General features: G+C 40.0%; 1 protein-coding gene across 1 annotated transcript in view; it reads right to left on the reverse strand.

The window, feature by feature from the left end:
• Nucleotides 1-3,118: 3,118 nt before the first annotated feature.
• LOC108800631 (mitogen-activated protein kinase kinase kinase MLT) overlaps nucleotides 3,119-24,001 on the reverse strand; it is a 120,836-nt gene continuing 99,953 nt past the window's right edge. Inside the window, exons 16-19 of the mRNA XM_018572621.1 lie at nucleotides 12,863-12,979; nucleotides 10,370-10,444; nucleotides 8,163-8,313; nucleotides 3,119-3,918 (exon numbers count right to left, since the gene is read on the reverse strand). Of these exons, the coding sequence (XP_018428123.1) occupies nucleotides 3,230-3,918; nucleotides 8,163-8,313; nucleotides 10,370-10,444; nucleotides 12,863-12,979 (1,032 nt within the window). The 3' untranslated portion in view covers nucleotides 3,119-3,229. The remainder of the gene's footprint in view (nucleotides 3,919-8,162; nucleotides 8,314-10,369; nucleotides 10,445-12,862; nucleotides 12,980-24,001) is intronic.

Here is a 24,001-nt window from a genome sequence, read left to right on the forward strand (position 1 = left end):
GATGCTTTGTTAGTGATATGCTCTGTTCCCCACTCTTGCTATTAATCTAATCTATTATCTATTTTTTTTTTTAACTATACAGTACTAAAAATTGCCAGGCCTTACTGCTGTCACATGTGGGCACCGAGTGGTTCCTTAGCCTTTTTTGTGTTTGGCCAAGACTAACTTGGAGCACACAGAGGGCTTTTCTCAGGGTTAAGGCAAGGGAACAGCACAGCAGGGTAGCACTGACAAGGTATGTATCAGTATTAGATGGCTGGACTATCAAGCCAACCTGTTACTTTGGCCTAATTAAAAGATAACTGTAGCCCTAACGGGACTAATGTCTGTCTGACCAAAACATACTCCAAGCTCAAAACTGATCTCTTATGCTTCCCCTTCCCCTCTCCCCTTCTGAACATCATACCCACAGGTGCCCACATGTGACAGCACTAAGGCCTGGCAGTTTTTAGCACTGTATAGTAAAAAAACAAAATAACAAGCAAAAACAAAGCAGCCCAAGTCCATATGATGTTAAGGGGAGATGTTGATGTTCATCAAAAAGATAACTGTACTGTTTAACAATATTATATAAACCTTCTGTGCTTCCGATCCCCCTAAAAATTGTAATACTGACCCACCTCACACTAAGCTGCTGACACTCCAATATTATACCTCATCCAACATAATGACGTCATATAGTGCAGCGCTCTACCCTTTTACTAACCCTATTAAATACTATAATATATTAATGAAGAAATAAAATATTATCAATGAACGGGAAAAAATATATATGATGCTCCGATACTTACCCCAATACCGAACTTCCGGTCAGAGGGAGATTCCCTCTGACCACCAGTGATGCAAGGGAACATGGAGCCGGCTTCCCGGGTTCCTGAATGGCTAGGAAGCCGGCTTCACGCTGCCAGGCAGCCTGGTTTCCTGACCAATCAGGAAGCTGGGCAGCACGTCATAAGCCACCTCCCGGCTTCGTGATTGGTCAGGAAGCCAGGCTGCCGCACACAGTGTCGCTATACAGTGTGAAGCCAGCTTCCTAGCCAACCAGGAAGCCAGAAGGCACGTCATGACCCCCTCCCGGATTTTCTGATTGGCTAGGAAGCCGGCTTCATGCTGCCTAATGACACTGCAAGGCAGCCTGGCTTTGTGACCAATCAGGAAGTCTGGCGGCAGGTCATGACCCGCTGCACAGCTTCCTGATTGGTCAAGAAGCCAGGCTGCCTCACAGTGTCGCGAGGGAGCGTGAAGCCAGTGTGCTTGTGATAGAATACCGGCTTCCCATGCAATCAGAAAGCTGGGCAGCGGGTCGTGATCTTCCTGATTAGCCGGGCCCACACTACCTCGGTATGCCGGTATATATAATTTTACACAAAAAAATAAAATATAGCATATACTGTAATAATTCTTTGTGAAATTAGGAAATAGTATCAATCAATGTACAAAAATACATTTGAATTGATTTATTCTATTTTTATTGTTGTGCATTAAAAGATACTATTTCCTTGTTTCAGAAATATTTTTTAACGTGTATAAAAGGGTTAATAAGAAGGTAAAGTGCTGCACTGAATAAAGGAATTGTATTGGAATGGTGTACTTTTGTATAATTATTGTTGTTTTTATTCTATTCCTATTCTAGTTCTATTATGATATACTGTTCTTATTCCTAATAACCAGGTCAGTTTAAATGTGCTGCTCCTTGTCAACTCTTGTATTATTACATTTTGTTGGCATCTTGGTAACTTCAGTAATTGTGCTTGGTTTTATGACTCTTAATTCAATGATCGGATCTTGGCGAGATCTCCAGTTGCCTGGCCATGTTCATTTAAAAAAAATAATTTGCAATGACCCCAAGGAAATTGATGATATATGTGATTTAAACCTATCAATATAGTACCTCTGAATAATACACATGCAATTAACCGAATATAAATACATTTACTTAACTGATAACAGATGAGAGATTTATATAATGCTCAGGTCGTGCGGGTCATCCATCCCTCAGTAGTACTTGACCTTAAGACATTTCACACTGAAGGCCACTGAGCTTCAATGTTCATGATAGCATTTCTCTCATTATAAAGCCCCTATCCATCAGTACAATAAGCTGGCTAAATGTTACATGCTAAATTTATAACTCAACATCTTCCTCTCGGTTTTCCAAATTTGGGAGGCAGTCCAGAAGCATATGTCAAGGCAAGAAGAAAAAAGGTGTGCAGTACATATCTGCCATACATGTAAATTTCCCTGTGTTTATTCCTTTTGATCTATCAAAAGGGCACTCAGCTGTTTATTCCTGTTGTGGGCTGACAATACAAGCAGTTTTGTGTACTTTGTGTTGACAGCCCTTCCGGTGTCTTTTGCTAAACTACTCAACCACTCCTACTCTCAGATGTCCACAACATAAAGGCTAATTATTCTGTAGCTGAAGAACCAAGAGTGCTCTTTAAGATAACACCGGGAGTGTGGAGAGGACACAGGACATCTCTGAATTTCTGACAAGAACAACAGGGGTTTTTTTTAGTGCTTATCAAACAGATATAATAAATTGCTGCCAATAGTAGAACAAACAGGCCAAAAGGGAGAAAATAGGAGAAGTTAATTACTAGAGTTTACATACCCTGTAAAATATCACTGAGCTGATCAGAGCAGCTACTGTTAATTTTGTTTCTGTTTATTCTGTTACTAATTAGTGCAATTCAAGCTTAATAACTTGATATGAAGAATAGATAATAATCTAGAATTACAATGTTTATTACAGTCTGTTCACTGTAAGACCCATGTCACACACTCACCATCTGGATGAGCATGGTTTCCCACCCTCACTGATGGAAGTCGCAAGAGAGGGAACAATGTCTTGCCCATGTGAGGGAAGGACATATGGAAGTAGGTACGTATTTTATTTCCCTCTTTGGCCTTGCAAAGGGATCCTGTCACTGATGATGCCTCATCAGCAACAGGAATTGTAGGGTGACATTAGAGGCATGGCATGTTATATTAATGTTGACGTGTTTAACCCTGTAAAGTACATAAAGAAAAGAATACCAAGACCATCAAGTATGAGAGGAGATATTATTTTATTTGCAAACTGCAATTTATAAAAGAACATTTCATAACGTGTATGCAAAAATATAAATATATATAAATTGTTATGGTGTTCTTGATGTTTAAAAAATCCAATTAAATTAGATAAAATATTAGCATCTTTTAAAATAAATTAGAGTGTAAACTGATGCTATTGACGACTACGTGTAGATGCTTTGGGTTTATCTTTTTTCGACTTGATTGGTAAAGGTTGCTTATGATTTTTTTTGGCATATTCTACTTTTGTCCACCCTCCATCATTAACCTTGCTTTCTTCTCCATTAACCTCTGTGGTTGGCACTGGCATTCCTGGTATGTGTCTACTCTGACTTAGGCCATTTCTATGAGGCCTGTAATCATGGGTCCTTGGGTGACTTTGTGCTACTGTGGAGGACTTGTAATATTTCCCATTGCTTGCTTGAGGACTCCTTCCTCCACTTCTTTGTATGGTTGAGCTTTGAGCATTTTGGTGATAATAGTTTCTGTTTGACCTTTTGCGAGCCCTCTCTCTCTCGGAGGGACTATCTGAAGCTGTGCTGGAAGCACTGCTGCCTTTAGAACTATGCAGAGACAAGGAGGACAAATTTATAGTCATCCCAAATTGGGTTGGCGATGAACTGCGTGAGTAGGTAATAGGAGTAACTTGTAACGTTGAAATCACACGTGTTCTTCTGACAGCAGCAGCATAGGATTCCTGGTCCTGAAGGTATGGTAAAATTTGTGACAGATTAGTAAGGCTAGATGACTGCGAACGAGGTAAGCCACTTGGATGCTGAGGAGACCTGTCCATCGCCATCTGACGCATTCTTAACATGTAGAGCCAATTACTGTCAACAACACCTGTGGAAAATATTTTTTTTTAATATCACTGTTAGCGTAAGATCACATTTGAATTTAAAGACAAACTTCCTGCCGCATAAATTCATCACAGGATAATATAAACAGGCTCTACTGAAATGGCTTATAATGGCTAATATCAATAGCATATCTTTTATATTAGCCCTTCATAATAACTGTGCATGAAATGCCAAAAATTCTATCAAGAGAAGGGAATAGCTACATATTTATGAACGTTAATCTCTTTTTTTTAATAAAAGAAAAATTGTTCTAGATATGCAATAGTAGTGTTATAGGTCTGTCTATAGATCAACTGGTGACACTAGTAAAACAGTTCTGGGGAATTATAGTAACTGAATGAAGAGGCTCCTGCACAAAACTACAGCTGCAAATATTATGCCAGGGATGCCGAGTCCCCCATTTAGATAATATAAAAATTGAAGGCACACTTTTCCAAACTTTATTTAGTCATGGACCATCATTGAAGCTCTAATATGCCCAAGTAACTCCTGTGATCTGGCAGTTTTTCACATCTCAACTCACTTCTTTAAAAGATACATGTACTACCCGTTTACACAATGGTAGCTGCATATTTCACTGCTGTGCCTCCCTCTTGTTCCCATGTGCACCAGGGGCACATTCCCCGATTGGCAATTGTAAAGCTACCTACAGACACGAGATGGCCTTTGTCCAATATGGCTTTTTTTTTCAACCAAATCGGGCCAGGGTCTCTTATATATGGGGCCTCAAGGATTGCAAGTGCAGTGCTCTTTACATTTCTTGCCTGGAGGGTTGTCAGGTGTACAGACATCATCTGACCACCCCGACAGCAGGAAATGGTAGGAAATGTAAAGAGCACTGCACTAGCAATCTGAATTATCTATGGGCAGCCTAACAACACCCTCTGAAAGTACTAGATTAAACTCAGGGCACTGCACTTTCTACTAGAGATTAGGGAAGCAGACCCTTTTGGGCTTTACTTTAAAGTGGACCTGAACTCAAAAGTAAAGATTTGCTATGGTATAGGGAACATCTAGAAATGTTATCTGTGTCTCAGCAGTACCCTGAAAATTGTGGCTTTTGTTTTGAATTCCTCCTGAAACCGCAGTACACTTACCCCCCCACCCACTCAGAACATGCAGCACGTCCTCAGGCAACGAGTTGTCTAGAGATTTCCCTGGTCACTACTATGCTGGTCATTGCTGGTTCTTGAGAGGCAGAGCTACTGTCAATCAGGCAGCCGGGTGGATTCCGACAATATTGTAGGGATCCTTGGCGGCTGCAGTGAGGCTCTGCACTGTCAGCATATTTCAATCAATAGTCCGCTATAGTCCGCTGACTTTGGGTCTTAGAAGTACATAAGTAAATGTACTCCTGTGGCACAAAAGAGAAGAAAAGCCCCAAAAAAGGTTTGTCTTTACTTCTCTTTTAATTTCAGTTATGCTTTTTTAAAAGTACATTAACATAAACAAGAATGCCTTTATTTATTTTCCTGGGAATAGGTATTCAGAATAAAAGAACTCATTTATTCCTAATGAATTCCAATAGACTGCACCCAGGATGTCACTTATACTTAACACAAGCAAGTTTAAACTCACAAAATAAATCATACGCTTTAAAAGTTTGGAGTGCATTGTTTTAGCTCTCAGGGAGCAACAGTGCCACTTGGTGGCAACTTGAACGTCCTGTGCTTATTCTCATATGTTTAAAGTACAATTAAACCTTTGGGGTTTTTTGCATATAGCTACTGCTAGAAAGCAGTAAATATATGCAAAAACATTTAAAAAAATAAAAAAGTTACCAAAAAGGCTATTACTTACCTCTGTCCACGCCGCTCACTCCCGTCCGAATATCTGAAGATTCTCGAGCGGCCGAGCACGATGACAGGGCAAGCGCATGCGCAGTACAGATCTTTGGCGGGGAGTAGAGGAAAGACACAGTGGAGCCGAATGCACGCAGCGGGGAATGTGCACGTCGGACAGACACCGCGGGACAGGAAAAGGGAAAGGAGTCTGCGGTGGATCAGAGACCGATACCAGTGCTGGAGAGACTGCTGAATACAAGTGAAAGGAAAAAGATGATCGGATCATTTTGGGTAAATTCTTAAAGCAGCATTGGGGGGGAGGAAGGAAAATATTTGTGACTTTAATGTCACTTTAACTTCAAAACGCTGCTAGAAAGCTAGAGCTTCAGGAATTTGGAGACAGAAGTGCAAGGGTGATCATTTTATTTTGTTTGTATTGTCCACCGTCTTTCATTTTGAAATTCATGAATTGTTGCACAATGTATCATAGGGAGCAGCCATAGTCATCTTTAGGTAATAGTTGGATGTTGCACATGTGATGAAAACGTTGTTCCCTTTCCTTAAAGCTGAACTCCAGGCAGATTTAAAAAAACGCACAAATTCACCCAGGTACATTATGTGTTCAATAAAAACCATTGAGCTTATTTTTAAAAGCAACCAGTGGAAGTAACTGAATTTGACGTGGTATCACATTCTTGCAATTCCCTGTGCTGCAGACCGGGAGAGGAAGAAGCAGCACAATGAGCCAGTTGGTTGAACTGTAGTGCTCATGTGCTAACAAAGTACATGCTGAAATGAGCAAAGGGCAGAGTCACAGAAAAATGAGCTCATCTGTCTGATTCTTCTCCTTCACTGTCTAATCACAGGCTTAGGACAGACCTAGTTGTATTATGGACATAAACCCAACTTCTTTGGTAGTTAAATACAGTATAGGCATTTCATCTGTGTATTTAGCTTTTGCAGGAGTGTAGCTTTAAAAGAAAAGGGAACAATTGACTTTAACTGCAAACAGATTTTCCAGGATTTTGGGGAAAACGAATGTTTCTTCCTATTATAAAGCACTAATTTGCCTCTTGCAAAGTATGTTAAAATTGGTCACATACCTTGCTTTTACTAGCCCATCTATGACCAGTGTTAGAGGCCCTTGAGGACATAACTGGGAAACAGCAGAGCAGACATTGTTATAATGAAATGATGCCAGCCAAGCGTGGCATGACTAGTTCTTTAGTGAGACATTGTCTTCCAGCGTCCTATTTATCTCTAATAATAAAGCAGACATAATAAGAGATAACCTCCTGATTAATGGCCTAAAAGCAGTAATGTGGACACCATATGGACGTTTTTGCCTTCATACTGATGGCAGAAAAGGTTCCTACTTTATTTCTAAAATGACTTAAAGCTCATTTGAACTATCAGTTTACACAAGCTAAATACATCTAGGTGCATCTAAGCAAAAGGTTCCTACAGTCAAAGTCTGATTAGAAAAGTCTGTTCCCTGCCAGCATGGTGTAGAGGAGAGCCGTTGCTTTGCTCTTTGTGTTGAAGCAGTGATCTCTCTGCAGAGGTCCAGCAAACCCCTGACAAGCCAGAGTTACAGCTCTCCAATCAGCAGGGAGCTTAGGCTTTGCTGGTTGCAGAGCTATAGATCTGAATCAGCAGGGGATGTGTTGGACTTCTGCAGAGAGCAAGGGTCTCATTTTGCAGCTGCTGGCATGGGACAGGCTATGGCTGCTTTTTAAAGGTAGTGAACTGTAAGACTTTGCATACTCTTTGATGTGATGCATCTGGAATGTATTAAGCTTATTTAAAATGAACGTTCAGTTGGGTTTTAAGAGATCACTCTATTCAAAACTGATATTTCAGTTATGGAAGGACACTTCCGAGCTAAATTACTTCTACACTTCTTACCTCTTCCAGTGAGAGATTTCAGTGCTGGAATATCTCCATCATCTCCTGCCACAGAGTTTTAGTCCTTTTGTTCAAGACTGTGAGAGTCTAAATCCTACAGCTACAATCTCTATATTGTAACATGAATGAAAACTCCAGCAGGGAGGGGAGACCCCTCATAAGGATACCTCAGATGGAAGAATCTCAGACGTCCAGAGATGTATAAGAAACTGGCGAGTGATTCACCACGATTTATCCAGAACAGAAATATTACTTTTGGTAGTCACCATCTATAATATTAAGGACATTTGCAATGTCACGGTCAAGTCCTAAGCTTACGTGTGCTGGATGAAGCCTGGAGAAAATGGACCACACTGAGCAATGTATAAACAATAGTTGGCTCTGGAAATAGGCACCAGTCTGTAACCGTCACATACACTATAAATGGTTCTGGTTTATTACCTTCATCTCAGACTGGAAATTTGAACATTTACTACATAACTGGTTTAATTAAACAGCAATGCATTTAATACAGTAATGTGGTGTAATTGGAGACTCTTACTAGAATCATTGCTGGGCTTGCTCTCCGAGTTCAGCAGTGGTAGCTTTATTGTTAGTTGGACTGACTTCACTGCATCTTGCTTTTTCATCTTGTTCCAGTGAATTTTATGAATGTGTTTGGTAAATTTAGGAGTTCTGACATCACTCTGTTGGCCAAGTAAAAAAATACAAACAGCTCTATAAACGCTTTGCATATAAATTAACCAAAACACAACAGAGAAGAAAATAGATACAAAGATACTGACAACACGATCTTTATTAGGGGGTGCCAGGCCAGCTGGCTGCAGTCTCCCCATTACTGATTACTATGCTGCCAGTTACAGTTTTCCACATTGTCTCCTAAATGTCTGGAAGGATCTTTATTGTATGCCATAACAGCAGAACAAAAATGGATTTACACTGATGCCACCTCTTGGCAAACTCAACATTTTGAAATTCAAGTTTTAAAGGGAACCCGTATGACGCACATATCAGGCAAAGTAACAGGTTTACTTTATACAGGGTACAATAGATGGGCTGTACTCAAGTTCCCCGCCTCCTATGCCACTTTGACCTACTGCTGGAGCACCCTAAAATTTCTGTGCATATTTCATCAAATCAGTTTTTATTATTTTTTTTTTTTTTACAAAAGTAAGATAATAAAAAGGATTCAAATATATTTGGAACAGAGGAAGAGAAGATACAAAAGACGGAAGATAGATATGGAAAAAGAAAAGAGGAGAAAACAGAAAGGTAGAAAAACAAATAAGAGAAAAAGTTCCTGTGCAAATTTCAAACTTTCAGCAAGCGCTTGAGCCTAGCCATTGCTACACTCAAGTGCTGCATTAATAATATACAGCATGCTGTCTTTAATAGCATATTCTGGTTTGCATATACTTACAATGGGTTGTAACAAAAAGTGTAACCTAATTATTATTATACAACACATATATAGCACCAGGAGTTTCCGCAGCGCTTTACAAAATATAGGAGACAACAGTTACAATTAAGGATGCACCAGAATGACATTTTTAGACCGAAAATAAAAATGTCAGGCCGAAACAAAAAATAACTTTTTTTTCCAACCATTAAAACATTTTTTACATTTTTATTATTTCTTTTACTTTACTGTTAGGGGCTTCGGGTGAAACATCAGGGGTCTAAACAAACCCCCTGATATTTCCCTTTTAAAATAGAAAAAGAGATTGAGGACACAGTCCTAAATCTATTTTTCTGCAGCCTGTTATGAATGAACAGGAAGGTTCTATACTGCCCCTGTTCATTGATAAACTGCGGAAATAGTATGAGCTACTATGTTCACAATTAGGAATGAACAGGAAGTGATGTAGAGCACTTCCTGTTCATTCATTACTGGGGACACAGTAAGCATACAATGTCCTTAGTTATTTACAAACACTCAGTGATCAGTGCTGAGTGCTTGCAACCAGCTCTCCATCCTAACTCCTCTGCCTGTCATAGGAGGCCGAACGGGGTGGTGTGGGAGGAACTGTCTCCTCCCTGCACCATCCTTCTTGGCATCCTTACAGCTGTCTACTCCCACACCGCCCTGCCTCCTGAGCGGGGTAATATCGGCATTTTGCCCACAGTACAATTTTCAGACAAAATATTTCGACATTTCTGGCATCCCTAATTACAATACAATTCAAGACGAGAGGGATAGGAGGGCCCTGCTTGCAAGAGCAGATGATGCAAAAGGTACTAACTGTGTTGGATGAGTTCTTCAAGAAAGGCAAACTTCACCTGTTAGATGGAGGCAGCATAGGCTTTCCTGAACTTTAGAGTTGGGAATTACATGAATACTAAACAAAGTCCTGCATAATACTGACATTAGATAACATATAACTATAGGTTATTGTATGATAAATAGGATGGAAAGACCTTGGTAATCATTACAATGAAGTTGTCATATCAATTAAGTTATTGTATCAATGACGTTACACAGCATAAGCTTTAGGAAATAGGCCCACTCACTTCACAAGTGAATAACTGATACCTTTGGATTCAGTGGGTTAGATAGAACTCAAATTTCACTAAACTGAATGGACCTTCTAACTTCAGCTCAGTGATATACATCCTACGTAGTATAAGAATCTCACTGACTGGTCTCACTTGTCTTTGGAAGACAAGACAGTCATTTGTGAATAACATTGACACTTTATTCTATTAGTCCTTCAGCTTCTATGTGTATATACTGTAACTTACCTCATAGGTCACAGTGCACTGCACCGACTCGTCTTCAGCTATCCCAAAAATCCATTTCTCCATTACAAATGGCGGCTGTGGGGAAAAAACAGAGTAGGCAATAACATAATAGATCAAAAGAAAGAAAAACATTGTAATCAGTACAAACAGAAACCTACAAAAAAAAATCAAATGATCTATCTAAGTCACACTATACACTTTTTAAAGTTTAGATATACCAGCTGAGTGCACATAACCATATTGGTGTGTCTTAATATTTTAAAAACCTAATTTCTGTATTTAGTTTGTAATTTTATCTGTATGTGGGTGCAGCCAAATTTGCTCAATACATATACAGTCTCTCCTTTCTGTGTAGTTGATGAGCACAGTGGTTGTGCCTAAAGGTGCCCATACACTGTATGATTCTCGTACGAGAATCGCGGGAAATCCCGCGATCGTACGAGAATCGTACAGTGTATGGAAGGCGTGCGACCGTTTCTACTGTACGGTCGCACGTCTTCTGTCGAACAAGCAGGCTTGAAAACCCGCCGAGAGTCGTACGATTCTCGGCAGGTTAGTGGCCTGCTTGTTTGACAACTGCCGAACGGGCCGGTGTGCGCACGCGCACACTGCCCGTTCGCAGTGATCGGAAGCCCGCCCCTCACTGCGGTCATCGGAAGCCTGCCCCTCAGCGGGGCGGGCTTTCGATGATCGCAAGTACGATCTGCCCGTCCAAGATGGGCAGATCGTACGAGCTTTCAATGAGTTTAGGACCATCGCAAGACAAAGGTCTTGCCATGGTCGTAAGGGGACCTTTAGACTAGTACTTATTTTTTCATTTTAACTTGTAGCTGCCGAGAGATTTGGCCACCTGTTGGTCGTCACATCATTTGAAGCACACTGCAGTCAATGTGCTGCTAATGAGTTGACCATTAATAATTGTTAAACTTCTCAGGAGCAAGAGATTAATATCCCTCATTATTCCTTTTTCGCAATGCAAGTTTACCAGGTCGGAAGACTGAGTGAAAGCATCACCCCTACTACTGAGACATTATCTTGGCAATTGTTAATCTAGCAGGCCAAGAATAGCCAAATCAAAATATTGTGGAAGTACTGGGAAAGCCAGCTCAGCTAGGAAAGTGTCTTGTGAACTCCATAGAGGCTGGAACTAAGCCCTCATTAGGCCACTGCTGTGGTTATTCTTTACAGAGTAAGTAACTGCCTGCACAAAGGGACTCCCAATACTTGAGGAAGAGACCTGGAGGGAGTGACAGAGAGAGATAGAGAAAGAGACAGCGAGCTGGCAGCCTTGTAAGTGAAAAAAGCTTGACAGAGAGAGTGATTTAATGCTGGACTCTGGGCAGCCATAAAATATAAGTGAGGAATAAGGTAAGTATTCCTCTACTCTCCACCCCCTTAGACTGAATGAGCATTTAACCTATCTGGGGGGACATGGCACAAAATACTTGAATTTAATGGCTGACCAGAGTTTCAGCTTTACATGTAGTATAAGTGCCACATGGGTCATAATTATTTTTGTTATATTTGTTTTCTGCGAGAAGCTGCCTATGCTGATTTTATCCTACAAATGCAAATCAAACTGCCCTGTCTATACAAAAAAAAAAGAGACTATCTACCCGCATAGACAGTGAAAGCTAGTCAGCTATCATTACTATATGTCACAGAAGAATTTAAATAATAATTAAATATGGTACAACAAGAATGTTAAAATGGCAGTTACATTAAAATTCTTTTACGGTCAAGCATCGATGTAATGACTTCCAATATGTGCTCATTGGAAATAGATTTCCCCCTTAAATATGTATACCATTTCAATTTGAAGACTGTAATGCAGCCTACAAGGCACAGACAAAGCTATGCAGACGAACTAAGGTGTGAGACACATAGGGGGTGATTTACTAACCTAAACACACGCACGCACCAGGTGCGTGTGATTTTCACACAGCAAAACGTATTTAATCAACCAAAAAGTCTCTAAAAGCATATTTCCACTAATGTCATATATGGAAAAATCATGCACATGATGCATATATAATGCTGCTTCACAGTTTAGACAAAAATGGTTAGCTCATGCATTTACATTCCTGCATTCATCAACGCAAGCAACACAACATAGAGCTAATTTACCCAACATCACCTTGCAAATCCATGCAGGGCTTTGCACAACACACCTGCTGGGTGTGTACACACTACAAAGGTGTTTAGATTCCACCCATAGATCATGCTGGGAGGGAACACACTACAGAGGTGTATACATGTTCGTGGTGTGTTTATAAGGTTAGTAAATCAACCCCATAGGCTTGAGTCTTTTTAGTTATGACAGTTTCCTGCCTTTTTTTTTTGGACGAGATGAACATAATTAGAATTTAAACATATTGTTACCCTGTACAATACGCTAAGTATATTGTGTTAAAAAAAGAATAGAAAATGGGATTACAGAAAATGCGTTATATGCTCAGTGGGGATAATGTGCTGGCTTTTAACATCACTTACTTTAGTCATTCTCAGCACCTCAGATTCTGCCTGACTTCTGCTGAATGTCACGTCCTTTATGTACGTTATAGCAATTTCATCTCCATCTAACTCAATGTACATTTTCCATTTGCAGTCCTGAGATTAAGAGAGACCATTTTAATTTGGAAACAAGAAAATAGCATCTTTTATTTCTCAATAGTCTTCTATATATAGAGCTAACACAATGCAACAGAGAAACACAAGGCTTACTGCATTTAGCTCCTGTAATGGATTATACCATTGTATTATACAAATTAGAGAAAAGATTCTGTGTAATAAGTGGCTATAACTGGCCATATGCTGATATGACTAGGCCAGGAATAACATTAGGGGGCATGTACATTAAAATGGTTAGAATAAAGTGCAATGAAAGGCTGTTCTTCAGCATTTTCCACAGAGGGTATAACCACAAACATGCCTAGGTTAATTGCTGCCTGAGGTGGCCATTTTGCTGTCCCCTCTCCCTCCACCAGAAAAACAGACAAAATGTCATGTACTGGGTGCAGGGGAAATGGTGACATGCGCCCCCACAGTGCCTCCCTGTGTGCCACCTGAGGCACGGCCTTAAGTGTAAGCGTAAGTCATTGGGTGCAGGGACAAATCGTGACATGTGCAAATTAAGATTTTAGACTTTAATCCACCTTTGTATTGTATCACATGTGCAGCAAATGTACACTTAGATAATGGTACCATATCATATGTAGATTTCTCTAGGAATCAATTGTGAACCAATTGTGATATCAATGAATTGCCAAATGAAAACAGTAAATTATTAAAAGCAACTGATGCCAGAAAACGTAACACTGACCATGGTACACTATAAGGCCAAAAGTTTGTGGACACCTGACCAGCACAACCGTATGAACTTGTTGGACATCCCATTCCAAAGCCATGGACATTAATATTGTGTTGGCTCAACGTTTGTGGTTATAGTAGCCTCCAATCTTCTTGGTAGGCTTTCCATAGGATTTTGGAGTGTGTGCAGAAATGTATGCCCATTCAGCCAAAAGATCATTTGTGAGGTTAGGTACTGATATTGGATGAGAAGATCTGACTTGTAATTCATCCCAAAGGTGTTCAGTGAGGTTGAGGTCAGGGCTCTGTGCAGGCCACTTGAGATCCTTCACAACAAACTTGTCAGACCATGTCTTCATGGAACCTGACTTTGTGTACAGTTATGCTGGAACAGGGAAGGCCCGTACCCAACTTGGTGGGGTGTCCACACACATTTGGCCATATAGGTAGGTGTGAAGGATGGTCAGGGCTCCACAAATGTTTGGCCATGTAGTATATAAATAAGGCACATTTTACAAAGCAATGGAATTCCCATTAAAGACCAAGAGATCCAGATATTGCATGAACGGCAATAAACGAGTAAACATACTTTATACTGTAAATACAGAAAAATCTCTGGATGGCAGAAAAGCAGAAAATTGATCACCACTTCATAAATGTACAACTAGGTATTCACAAAATGTTTTTCAATAAACACATCACAGTACAGAATTAGGGTAAGGCTAGGACAATGGCAGAGTCTGAAGAGCCCATAAAAGCTGGCCCAGACTGGTAGTCAGACGATTACAGCATTTCTTTCTGATAGCATGCGTAGGCTGGTGTGAACCCTGGGGGCTGTTTAACTTTAAGTAAGCCTGTTTCCTAAATAGAAAATTATAATCCTTCTGCATTCTGACCATACAGTGGTATTAAGATGATTTTTTTTTTATAAACCCAGTGGTAGGGTTTATCTATTGAAACATATACTGTATTAATCATGCCTTAACAAACAACACTGAATATGGAACATAAAGAGTATGCAAAGATATTATTGAAGATCCCTGTCATGAAAGAAATTGCTGATCAGCTTCTGAATAACAGCTACAGCCCTCAATTGTCCTCAGACTCTATGTTGAGGAAGAAAAAGGGCATGTCTGACCAGGTCTATTAGATCATGGGGTGCATAGAGCAGCGCTGTCAAGTCCTGATAACTATTGGAGTGTGCACTCATAGTTAGACCTCCTACACAACTGCTATAACAGGTAAGTGCTGATGTGACTATGAAAATGGAGGTTGTTGGTAGAATATACAGCCGACCCACAGTGCCTCCCTGTGTGCCACCTGAGGCACGGCCTTAGGTGTAAGCGTAAGTCATTGGGTGCAGGGACAAATCGTGACATGTGCAAATTAAGATTTTAGACTTTAATCCACCTTTGTATTGTATCACATGTGCAGCAAATGTACACTTAGATAATGGTACCATATCATATGTAGATTTCTCTAGGAATCAATTGTGAACCAATTGTGATATCAATGAATTGCCAAATGAAAACAGTAAATTATTAAAAGCAACTGATGCCAGAAAACGTAACACTGACCATGGTACACTATAAGGCCAAAAGTTTGTGGACACCTGACCAGCACAACCGTATGAACTTGTTGGACATCCCATTCCAAAGCCATGGACATTAATATTGTGTTGGCTCAACGTTTGTGGTTATAGTAGCCTCCAATCTTCTTGGTAGGCTTTCCATAGGATTTTGGAGTGTGTGCAGAAATGTATGCCCATTCAGCCAAAAGATCATTTGTGAGGTTAGGTACTGATATTGGATGAGAAGATCTGACTTGTAATTCATCCCAAAGGTGTTCAGTGAGGTTGAGGTCAGGGCTCTGTGCAGGCCACTTGAGATCCTTCACAACAAACTTGTCAGACCATGTCTTCATGGAACCTGACTTTGTGTACAGTTATGCTGGAACAGGGAAGGCCCGTACCCAACTTGGTGGGGTGTCCACACACATTTGGACTTTCGCACTCTCTGCTTCCTTTTCCAACAATAACATTAAGGGCCTATTCATACAGTGCATTTTGAGAGTGGTGCTGTAAAACAAATTCCACCTTGTAGCTTCTTTGATCAGTTTCATCAAAACATGGCTTACAGAGAATTTACTGGTAACATGTGTAAAACACACTTAAAATGCATGTAAAATGCAGCACACATACAACCCAGGCCACTTAAACCACAAAGGTGTGAACCAGTCATTAAACTTAAAGGGCAGGTTTGTATCCGATTAATGGATGTGAAAGTCTTTTCGGTAGCTTTCTGTATGTAGTAAGAAGTCTACAGTGGGTTTGTTTGGGAATAACTGTCTTGGTTCTCAGAAGGAAGTGGTGTGGACTGGTGCACTACAGTGGTGCCTGGATGAAAAACTGCAGTACATAGCAGAAAGTCTGTGCATCTCAAGGTTTCATTTCTAGTTTTAACTGAATTGTGCAAAAATGCAAGTACAAACATATCTAATGAACTGTGCTAAAACCACGTGCATTTGTAAGTGCACAGATGGAGATGGAGCTTCGAGGAGAGGTGTATTTTGTGGCAGTAAATTCCTCTCCGGTTATACCATAGACGAGAACTACAATTGTCAGTTTTAAACTCCCTCAGCCGTGTAATAGACTGTGGATGCCACATTTTTACTATTTCATACCTGTACTTTTATTACATAAAACGTTGTTTTAAATGTTATTAGCGGTTCTTTGGCACATAGTACAAAAATTCCCTGGCACTCATCCATATTAGGCAGGAAAAGAAATCGAGTTAAGATCTGTTTTTAATATTTTAATACAAAGCCGGTCTCAGTTTGTATACATCTTTGTATTAGAACTAATAAGACTTGATGGTTCAATCCCTATGGCAAGTTGGCACTCTCAATGTTGGGACTGGTGTGTTGAAACTGGGGAAGGATAGGTTCATCATCGGGACATCAGATGGGCACCCACCTTCTATGACATTTCACTATATTTGCAGAGGGCTCAATGTGATACTTGGCATCCCTCGTGCACCCCCTCAATTCTATACCCTCCTGTCTCATCTTGTAGCCCAGTTGTTGTCTTTTTTTAAATCCAAATCCAATTGCTGCTTTTTTCTGCTGCACTTGAATAGACTTGATTGCTTACTGGAGGGAGCAACCCCATACTCGCATCTTCTTCAGAAGCGTGGTTATAGATGTAGGTTAGTCTAATGGCTCTGCTCGGCCATTGAGATGTTTGTCACCCCTCCTCCTGTCTTCTCTCCTCCTCTGCTATAAGTTGTCTCTTCTGCACTGATGGTGCCTTGTGTCACTGAGAAGCTTTTGGGACAAACCCAAAGCTGGCTCTTCCATTCTGAGCTTGGCCAACCATTTCCCTGAAGAGTGAAACACAGACTTAGCACTCTGAATGGCTACAGATAAACTCCACTTCCTCCCCATTGCCACATGGGGAAGGGGAAGGGGGGTATAGTTTAGGTAATAGCATCTTCAGATAACTAACCTTGCTTTGGTGCATTTGGATTCTCCCACAATTCCCACAAATTGAATTCAATTTGCTGTTCCCATACAATCCAACGAGACTCTGCTACTTAATTTGTTTCAAGTTATATAGCCATCAAATTTGCCATCAAATTTGCCATCAAAAACAACTGGGTAAAATTAAATGAGAACAATACATGTGGAAAAAGAACATTTCATAATTTTCATAGTTAACAAATAGTAAGTCAATATATGGTCATGGGTCAGCAGATTTCTTTATTTGTCTGTGAGGCATGCAAAGCATTGATCAACAATTAATTTCAAGCATGTGGACTATGGAAGCTTAAAGATGTGATGGATTAATCGAGCATAAAAATGCACAATGTGCTATGAGTAATGATTTTCACAATGCTGAAAATGAAAAAAAGCAAAATTACATCTAGAACATGCAATGTAGGTTTCGTGTGACATCCAATTATTTGTCTAGTTTAAAAGTAGTGGAGTGTTTTTTATGGTGAATTTAGAGTTTTTTTCCTAACAAAATAATTATTTGCTGAAATTAAGGAATCTGACCTTAAAAAATTCAAAATTATAGAGTGGTGTTAAAGCGAAAGTCTAACCCCAACTTTCATTTTTAGTTTTGGATAAAGTGGGGAAGGGTTAGAACTCCTGTTGGGTTTTTACTGCTATTGTGGGGCTTTGTTAGAAGGATTTCGCCACTTAGGGCTTGTTAATATGTTTGTTGATTCCCGCATCACAAGCGCAGGTCAGAAGATTCCTACTGAGTTTAATGGAGTAGTGTAGATGACAGTTCAGAGCCTGCATTTGACCTGTTTTTATGCCAACGTTGGAAGTGAGCTTGACCAGCCTATGATGGGTTTTCCTGCAGACCTCTGAAGTAAAATAAAAATGTAATTATTTTACTTCAACTATAGTGTCATTCTGCCACCTAAAGAGAAAAGATTCCCTTGCTTTATGGGCATGGGTTCAGTGCTTTAAATTCTAGATTTAACATTCTAGTTTAGCAGAGTTAGAGGAAGACAGCTCCAAGACTCCAAATGTATAAATTGTGATAACCTTTCCTATTTTGTTTTCCTCTTCTACTCACCCCTGGATGAGCTAAATTAGGCAAGAGCACTGCAGGAGGGAGGTGGTGCGGGGGAGATGAGGGGGGTTAGAAAGCACTTTATAGGCTAGGATACATAAAAACATGCATGCAGACTTGCACATTTATAGCAAACTTTCCTCCTAGACTGCTTTAATCTACTGCTACAGATCCACACTCGCTGTCACTTATCTGTCTGTCACTGCTGCCATCTTCTCCTTTGCTTCCGGGTTTTCCCACCTTGGCCACATGGTGGCCACTGATGATGATCTAACTCTTGTCCTTGCATGCTGGAACTACATTATCTTCCCACATGGCTCCATTCTTGGCATTTTACAATGCCAATACAGGAGTTAGCCATGAGTGTACAGTCAAACAAGTTGATAAGAGAGAAAGTAGAAGAATGTATTTTATGACAGAAGAGACTTACAAAGGGTAACTCCACTTACAAAAGGATTAGTTCCACTTTATTCACCTAACCAACCACATGGTGGCTGCCCCTCTCTGCCAATGATCCCACTGACTACTACTCGCTCAATGAATACGATTCATAATGCTAACAATAACATACAAAGCCATCCACATCTCTGCCCCAAATTACATCACCAACCTCAAAACCTTAAAATATCAGCCAAACCGTCCTCTTTGTTCCTCCAAAGACTTACTCTTACTCTCGAGCTCCCTTGTCACCTCCAAACATGTTTGCTTCCAGGACTTCTCCAGAGCCTTTCCCATCCTCTGAAACCCCCTACCACAGCGCCTCTGGGTATCTCCTACTTTGCCCACCTTTAGGTGATCCTTGAAAACTCACCTCTTCAGGGAAGCCTATGCCACCCCCACCTACAAATTGTACTTTTACTTTCTCAGCTCTTCCCTCAAAATGAAAGCCTTTTGTATCACTTGCCCCTCCCTTTAGAGTGTAAGCTCTCTTGAGAAGGGTAAAAATGCAGAGCTTTGAGTAAAACTGTGAGCAGGGAACTTCCTAATCCTCCTGTAGGGAGTTGTATTATAACTGTACTGTCTCCCTTTATTTTTGTGGTGTGCAAATGTTTGGTGCTATATAAATTCTGTATAATATTAATAATAATAATCATAATGATAAATCTAAAATATGAACATTTTGTTCTGCTTTTGTTGTCAAACAGATATAAAAAAAACCAACCCATTGTTAATGATGATATTAAGAGAGAATAAATATTGTCAGATAAAACAAAAATAAAAGTCTAAGAAAGATTCTGAACAATGCATTAAAATTATATGTCAGCTGTTTAGCTTCATACGGAAACAACTATTCAGGAGACAACTTCAGCTGGAGACAACTTTAACAAATTCAGCTGGAGACAACTTTAACAAATTCAGCTGGAGACAACTGACAGTTTAAATATGCAAATAGAGTAGTGTGTATTGCTTTTTCTGCACTACCTATTTTAATCTCACATATGGGCTTATTATATAAGGCAGAGTGAACAGAAATTATAGGGTGCAGAATGACGTAACCCAGAGCAACCAAGATAATATTTCCTAACTCATCTTAGTGCAGTACCCTAAATGTATTTAGTACAATTAGGATGCTCAAAATTCAGTAGCCCATTGCAACCATTTAGATAAATTGGCTGTATAGTTTATTGCACCCATTGCACTGTCGTACATTCATATGAATACGCCGACGGTGCAGCAAGCAGGCTGTTTTTTATCACATTGCACTACAATGTGTATGTATGAACGTTACCTATTACTGTACAGCATGACTTGTAGTGTACAGCCAAGCAAGGCAGTATCTGAAGCCCATCGGCTTACACAGGGCATTACAAAACTATCAGACTCTTAACAACTCAAAGGCCAACGCTTAACAAGCAGCAGCACATAACAAGTAATCTTTATTGGAATCTGATTGGTTAGCGTGACTTGCAGCACATTGCTGAACCATATTAACAAAGCCGACATGTCCTGCTAGATGCATTTTTTTCCTCCGGAGCTCCATAGGCAGTGCTATACAACCTCATCCATTTACTGCACTGTCCCAAACATTAAGGCCAGGAACCTTTTTTCCACCCATAATAAATAGCCAATTCAGCAGGGGTTTTTAACCAGCAGAAAGGAAACAACAGACATTTTTTGAGACGAAAAGAAAAATCTAAAAAAAAAACCCAAAACATAAAATGCTAAATTTCCCCATGCTACTATTAAAAGTAGTTTCATGCTAACGATGTAAGCTTCCGCTGGCTGCGGTAAATTCTTTGCTATTATCAAGCTCGGCTACTGAGACCTGCTGTTTTCCAACTCATAACAGTTACGGCACCTGGGTTATTTATCATTATGTTAAATCCCGTTTGATTTTATTCTTTCGGATTTAAAAAAAGCTCCATAATACAAGTGAGGATAATTTGTTCCTCTTCTTTCATAGCTGGCATGTCACGACCCTCCACAGCTTTGTCTCATGAGACAGTCTTATGGAAGGGAGAAAAAAAAATACAAATTAAACCCGCCATGCAAAGATGTCTCTCCCAAAAATTCCATTAATAGTCCTCTCTTAGCACATGTAGGTTCCAGGGTCTGGGTCTAAAGGATGTTTTAATCTCTTCAGGAAAACAATGTCTCATAATGATGTAAAGGACTACTGCGGCACTGATGTAAAAATCATAAATTATTCAGCACCTTTCGCTTGGCACCACTGTGATATCCTCATTAGCAGTGGCTCACAGTGTCTGTCAGATGGTGTCCATACGAACGCCGGCATCACATTGTCTTTGAGATGTGCAGCTGGTTCCATGACACTGCCAGTATATGAAAACATGACGCCAGTTTGTTTTATTTAGTGCTAAACCTTCCAGTTTGTAAAAACAAGGCTGACACAGAGCCTGACATGAGGCAGTGAAAATAATTAGCTCCCATTTTCTCAGGCTCCTATTTCCTTCTCCCCGCTGCGTTTTCTTTCCACTAAACCACCACATGTCAGTCGAAATGGGAGGCAATTAGTGGGCTCATTTCAGTCCCCACAACTGTGCTGAAAAGAAAGTATTTATGATGGCACAATGAACAGCTGAAAGATTAAATAACATTTGCCTTTTGAAAAGAAAATGACTTCAAGCTAAATGGCCAATTTTTGATTATTCTCAAACAAGCTTAGAGTAGTTGTTTTTTTTTTTTTAACTACAAGAAAGGAAAATGAGTCATTTTTTTTTTTTTTAGGTGGAAGAATCAAATAAATCTTGACACTGTAATGCAAATGACTGATGTTTTATTGCAAAATATGTAAATGTATTATACCCTTAACAATAGCGCGTGTCTGAGGTCAGGCGGGATTGGTACTAACTAGACACTGCGCAGACAAGGTTACTACAAGATTGCAATTCTTGTTTTTTTATGTGTACGTGTTGCCGGCATCTGAAACAAGGCCTTTGGGTATTCTTAAAGATTAAATGGAATCAAGGCAAATGAAGCATACTTTTTAATGGCACAATACACGTTACAGGATAGCAAATAGTTCTGAAAACATCTTGGCTGATATGTTTATAAAGGTCCTGACATGTTTTTATCAGTAGATGACATGGGGCTTAAATTGAGAAGGACAGAATAATGTTCCATTTCTACAGGGTACTTCTAATTAGAGTTCTGAGATATAATGTCTTACAAGTATATTCGGTTTCTTTTTTTAATTATTTTATAAGCTTTCATTTCTTCTTTTTTTTTCCAATGTTTTTTCTTCTGTACAGTGTTTTGTGTCATACAATTATAAAAGATAAAACAGACACAGCTTGATATATGCTTTGCCTTTGTGCTAAATCCAATACATTACATAAAAAACGCGTTATTATGAGAACTTACTGCGATTGATTCCTTCATGTTAGGGAGTAAAGAGGTGGACTAGAGGAGGCTCACAGACATATAGTACAATGCTATGCTACTGGTTCTAATCTAGCATCTAACGCTACCATTAACTTTAAGCATCATGTAACACTAGCAATTCTGTCGCTGGCAGCAAATCGCAGTCCCTGTGCTTGTGTGGGTTTCCTCTGGGTACTCTGGTTTCCTCCCACACTCCAAAGACATGCTGGAAGGTCAATTGGCTTGTGTCTATATCGGTCCTGTATGTATGAATGTGAGATAGGGACCTTAGATTGTAAGCTCCTTGAGGGCAGGGACTGATGTGAATGTGAAGTATGTAAAGTGCCCTGTAAATTGTCAGCGCTGTATAAATACCTGTAATGAAAAAAATAACGGGATCGCTAAAGTGTAAGGCCAGAAGAGTTAAACGCGTTAGGGCAGGAGGCAGAAGAAGCTGAAATGCTATGTGACTGTGCACTACATTTTTAAATAAAAGTTTTTACATCTATTACAATTATTTTCTTTCTAAATACACTAAAACCCCACAACTTGCCTTACATTCTCTTTACCCCTACCTGTCTATCTTCCACTCTGACTGCCTTTAGGCGATCCCTTAAGACTCATCTCTTCAGGGAAGCCTATCCCACCTCAACCTAACCACTCAACCATCACTTTCTCAAACAATTCATCCCCACACAGCTACCTCCTCATGTATCACTTCCCCTCCCTTTTAGATTGTAAGCTCTAAGGGGCAGGGCCCTCCTTACCATCTTGTCTTGAATTGTATTGTAATTGTAATGTCTTCCTTATATTGTAAAGCGCTGCACACACTGTTGCTGCTATATAAATCCTGTATAATCATAATAATAATACATTCCATCCTCCCAGAATCACTCAAGAGTGTGAAACAATCGACCATGCGTTTCTTTTTCATTGCAGCTCAACAAGTGATTCCCTCACATTGGAAGTCTAGTTCTGGCCCTTTTTGTGGTGGTGGTTGAAGGCCCTTAACCTCCATGGCGGTATTCCCGAGTGTAGCTCAGGGTTACTTTTCCATACCATAAGCGGTAACCCCGAGCTACACTCTGGAAAGCCGCATAGCATTTACTTATCTTGTCCCTCGAGCTATGTTCTGCGGCTGATGCCGGCTTCCGTCCCTTGCGAGCGTACGCGTCGCAGGGGGGCGGAACCGGCGGGATATTTAAAAAAAAACAGAGGAAAAAAAAAATAGAACGAAAAATAACATCAAAAAAATTAAAAATCATACCGCCAGGGAGGTTAATGACATCATGTGGATAGAAGAAATGCTAGCCTTTGATATGGACAAAATGGCCACTTTTCAAAATATTTGGTCAGCTTGGATTGTGCATAAAGATTCTCCTAAATTTGCAATGCTCTTTATCTAATCTATCCTATTTGCACACATGTGGAACCATGTCCTAGTCTTCTCCCCTCCCTCCTACTCCCTACCTTTCCTTTATGCCTTTCCAGGTCTCTCCTTCCTTTCTTTCCTTGTTTCTTTTCTTATTCTGTTATTTTTCTTGTTCTTATTTCCCTGTATTTAAGCCATGAGCTATCACAATGGCCTTATCTACCTACTTAGATGTCTCCACTACCTTACACATGGTGTGACACGTTTGATAATTGGCATCCTTGTTTATATATGGCACTGTGATTGAACTATGAATCATTTTGTTTCTTTCTTTCTGTTTGAAATTCCTGAAGCGTAGCTCCCTTTGTTGTACTCTTTTGGTAAGAAAATGTATAAATACTGATTTGAAAGATAATAAAAGTTTTATGGTGAAGTTGAGCAGAGTGCAATTTAGTGTGAAGTCGGTAAGCATGGTCAGGCTTATAAATCGGCACGAGTCGTGCTCCCAGCTTCAGACTGGCATGAGGATTTGAGCGGT

The sequence above is a fragment of the Nanorana parkeri genome, unplaced genomic scaffold (assembly GCF_000935625.1).
Source record: "Nanorana parkeri isolate BGI_ZX_2015 unplaced genomic scaffold, ASM93562v1 scaffold44, whole genome shotgun sequence".
Classification (NCBI taxonomy): Eukaryota; Metazoa; Chordata; class Amphibia; order Anura; family Dicroglossidae; genus Nanorana; species Nanorana parkeri.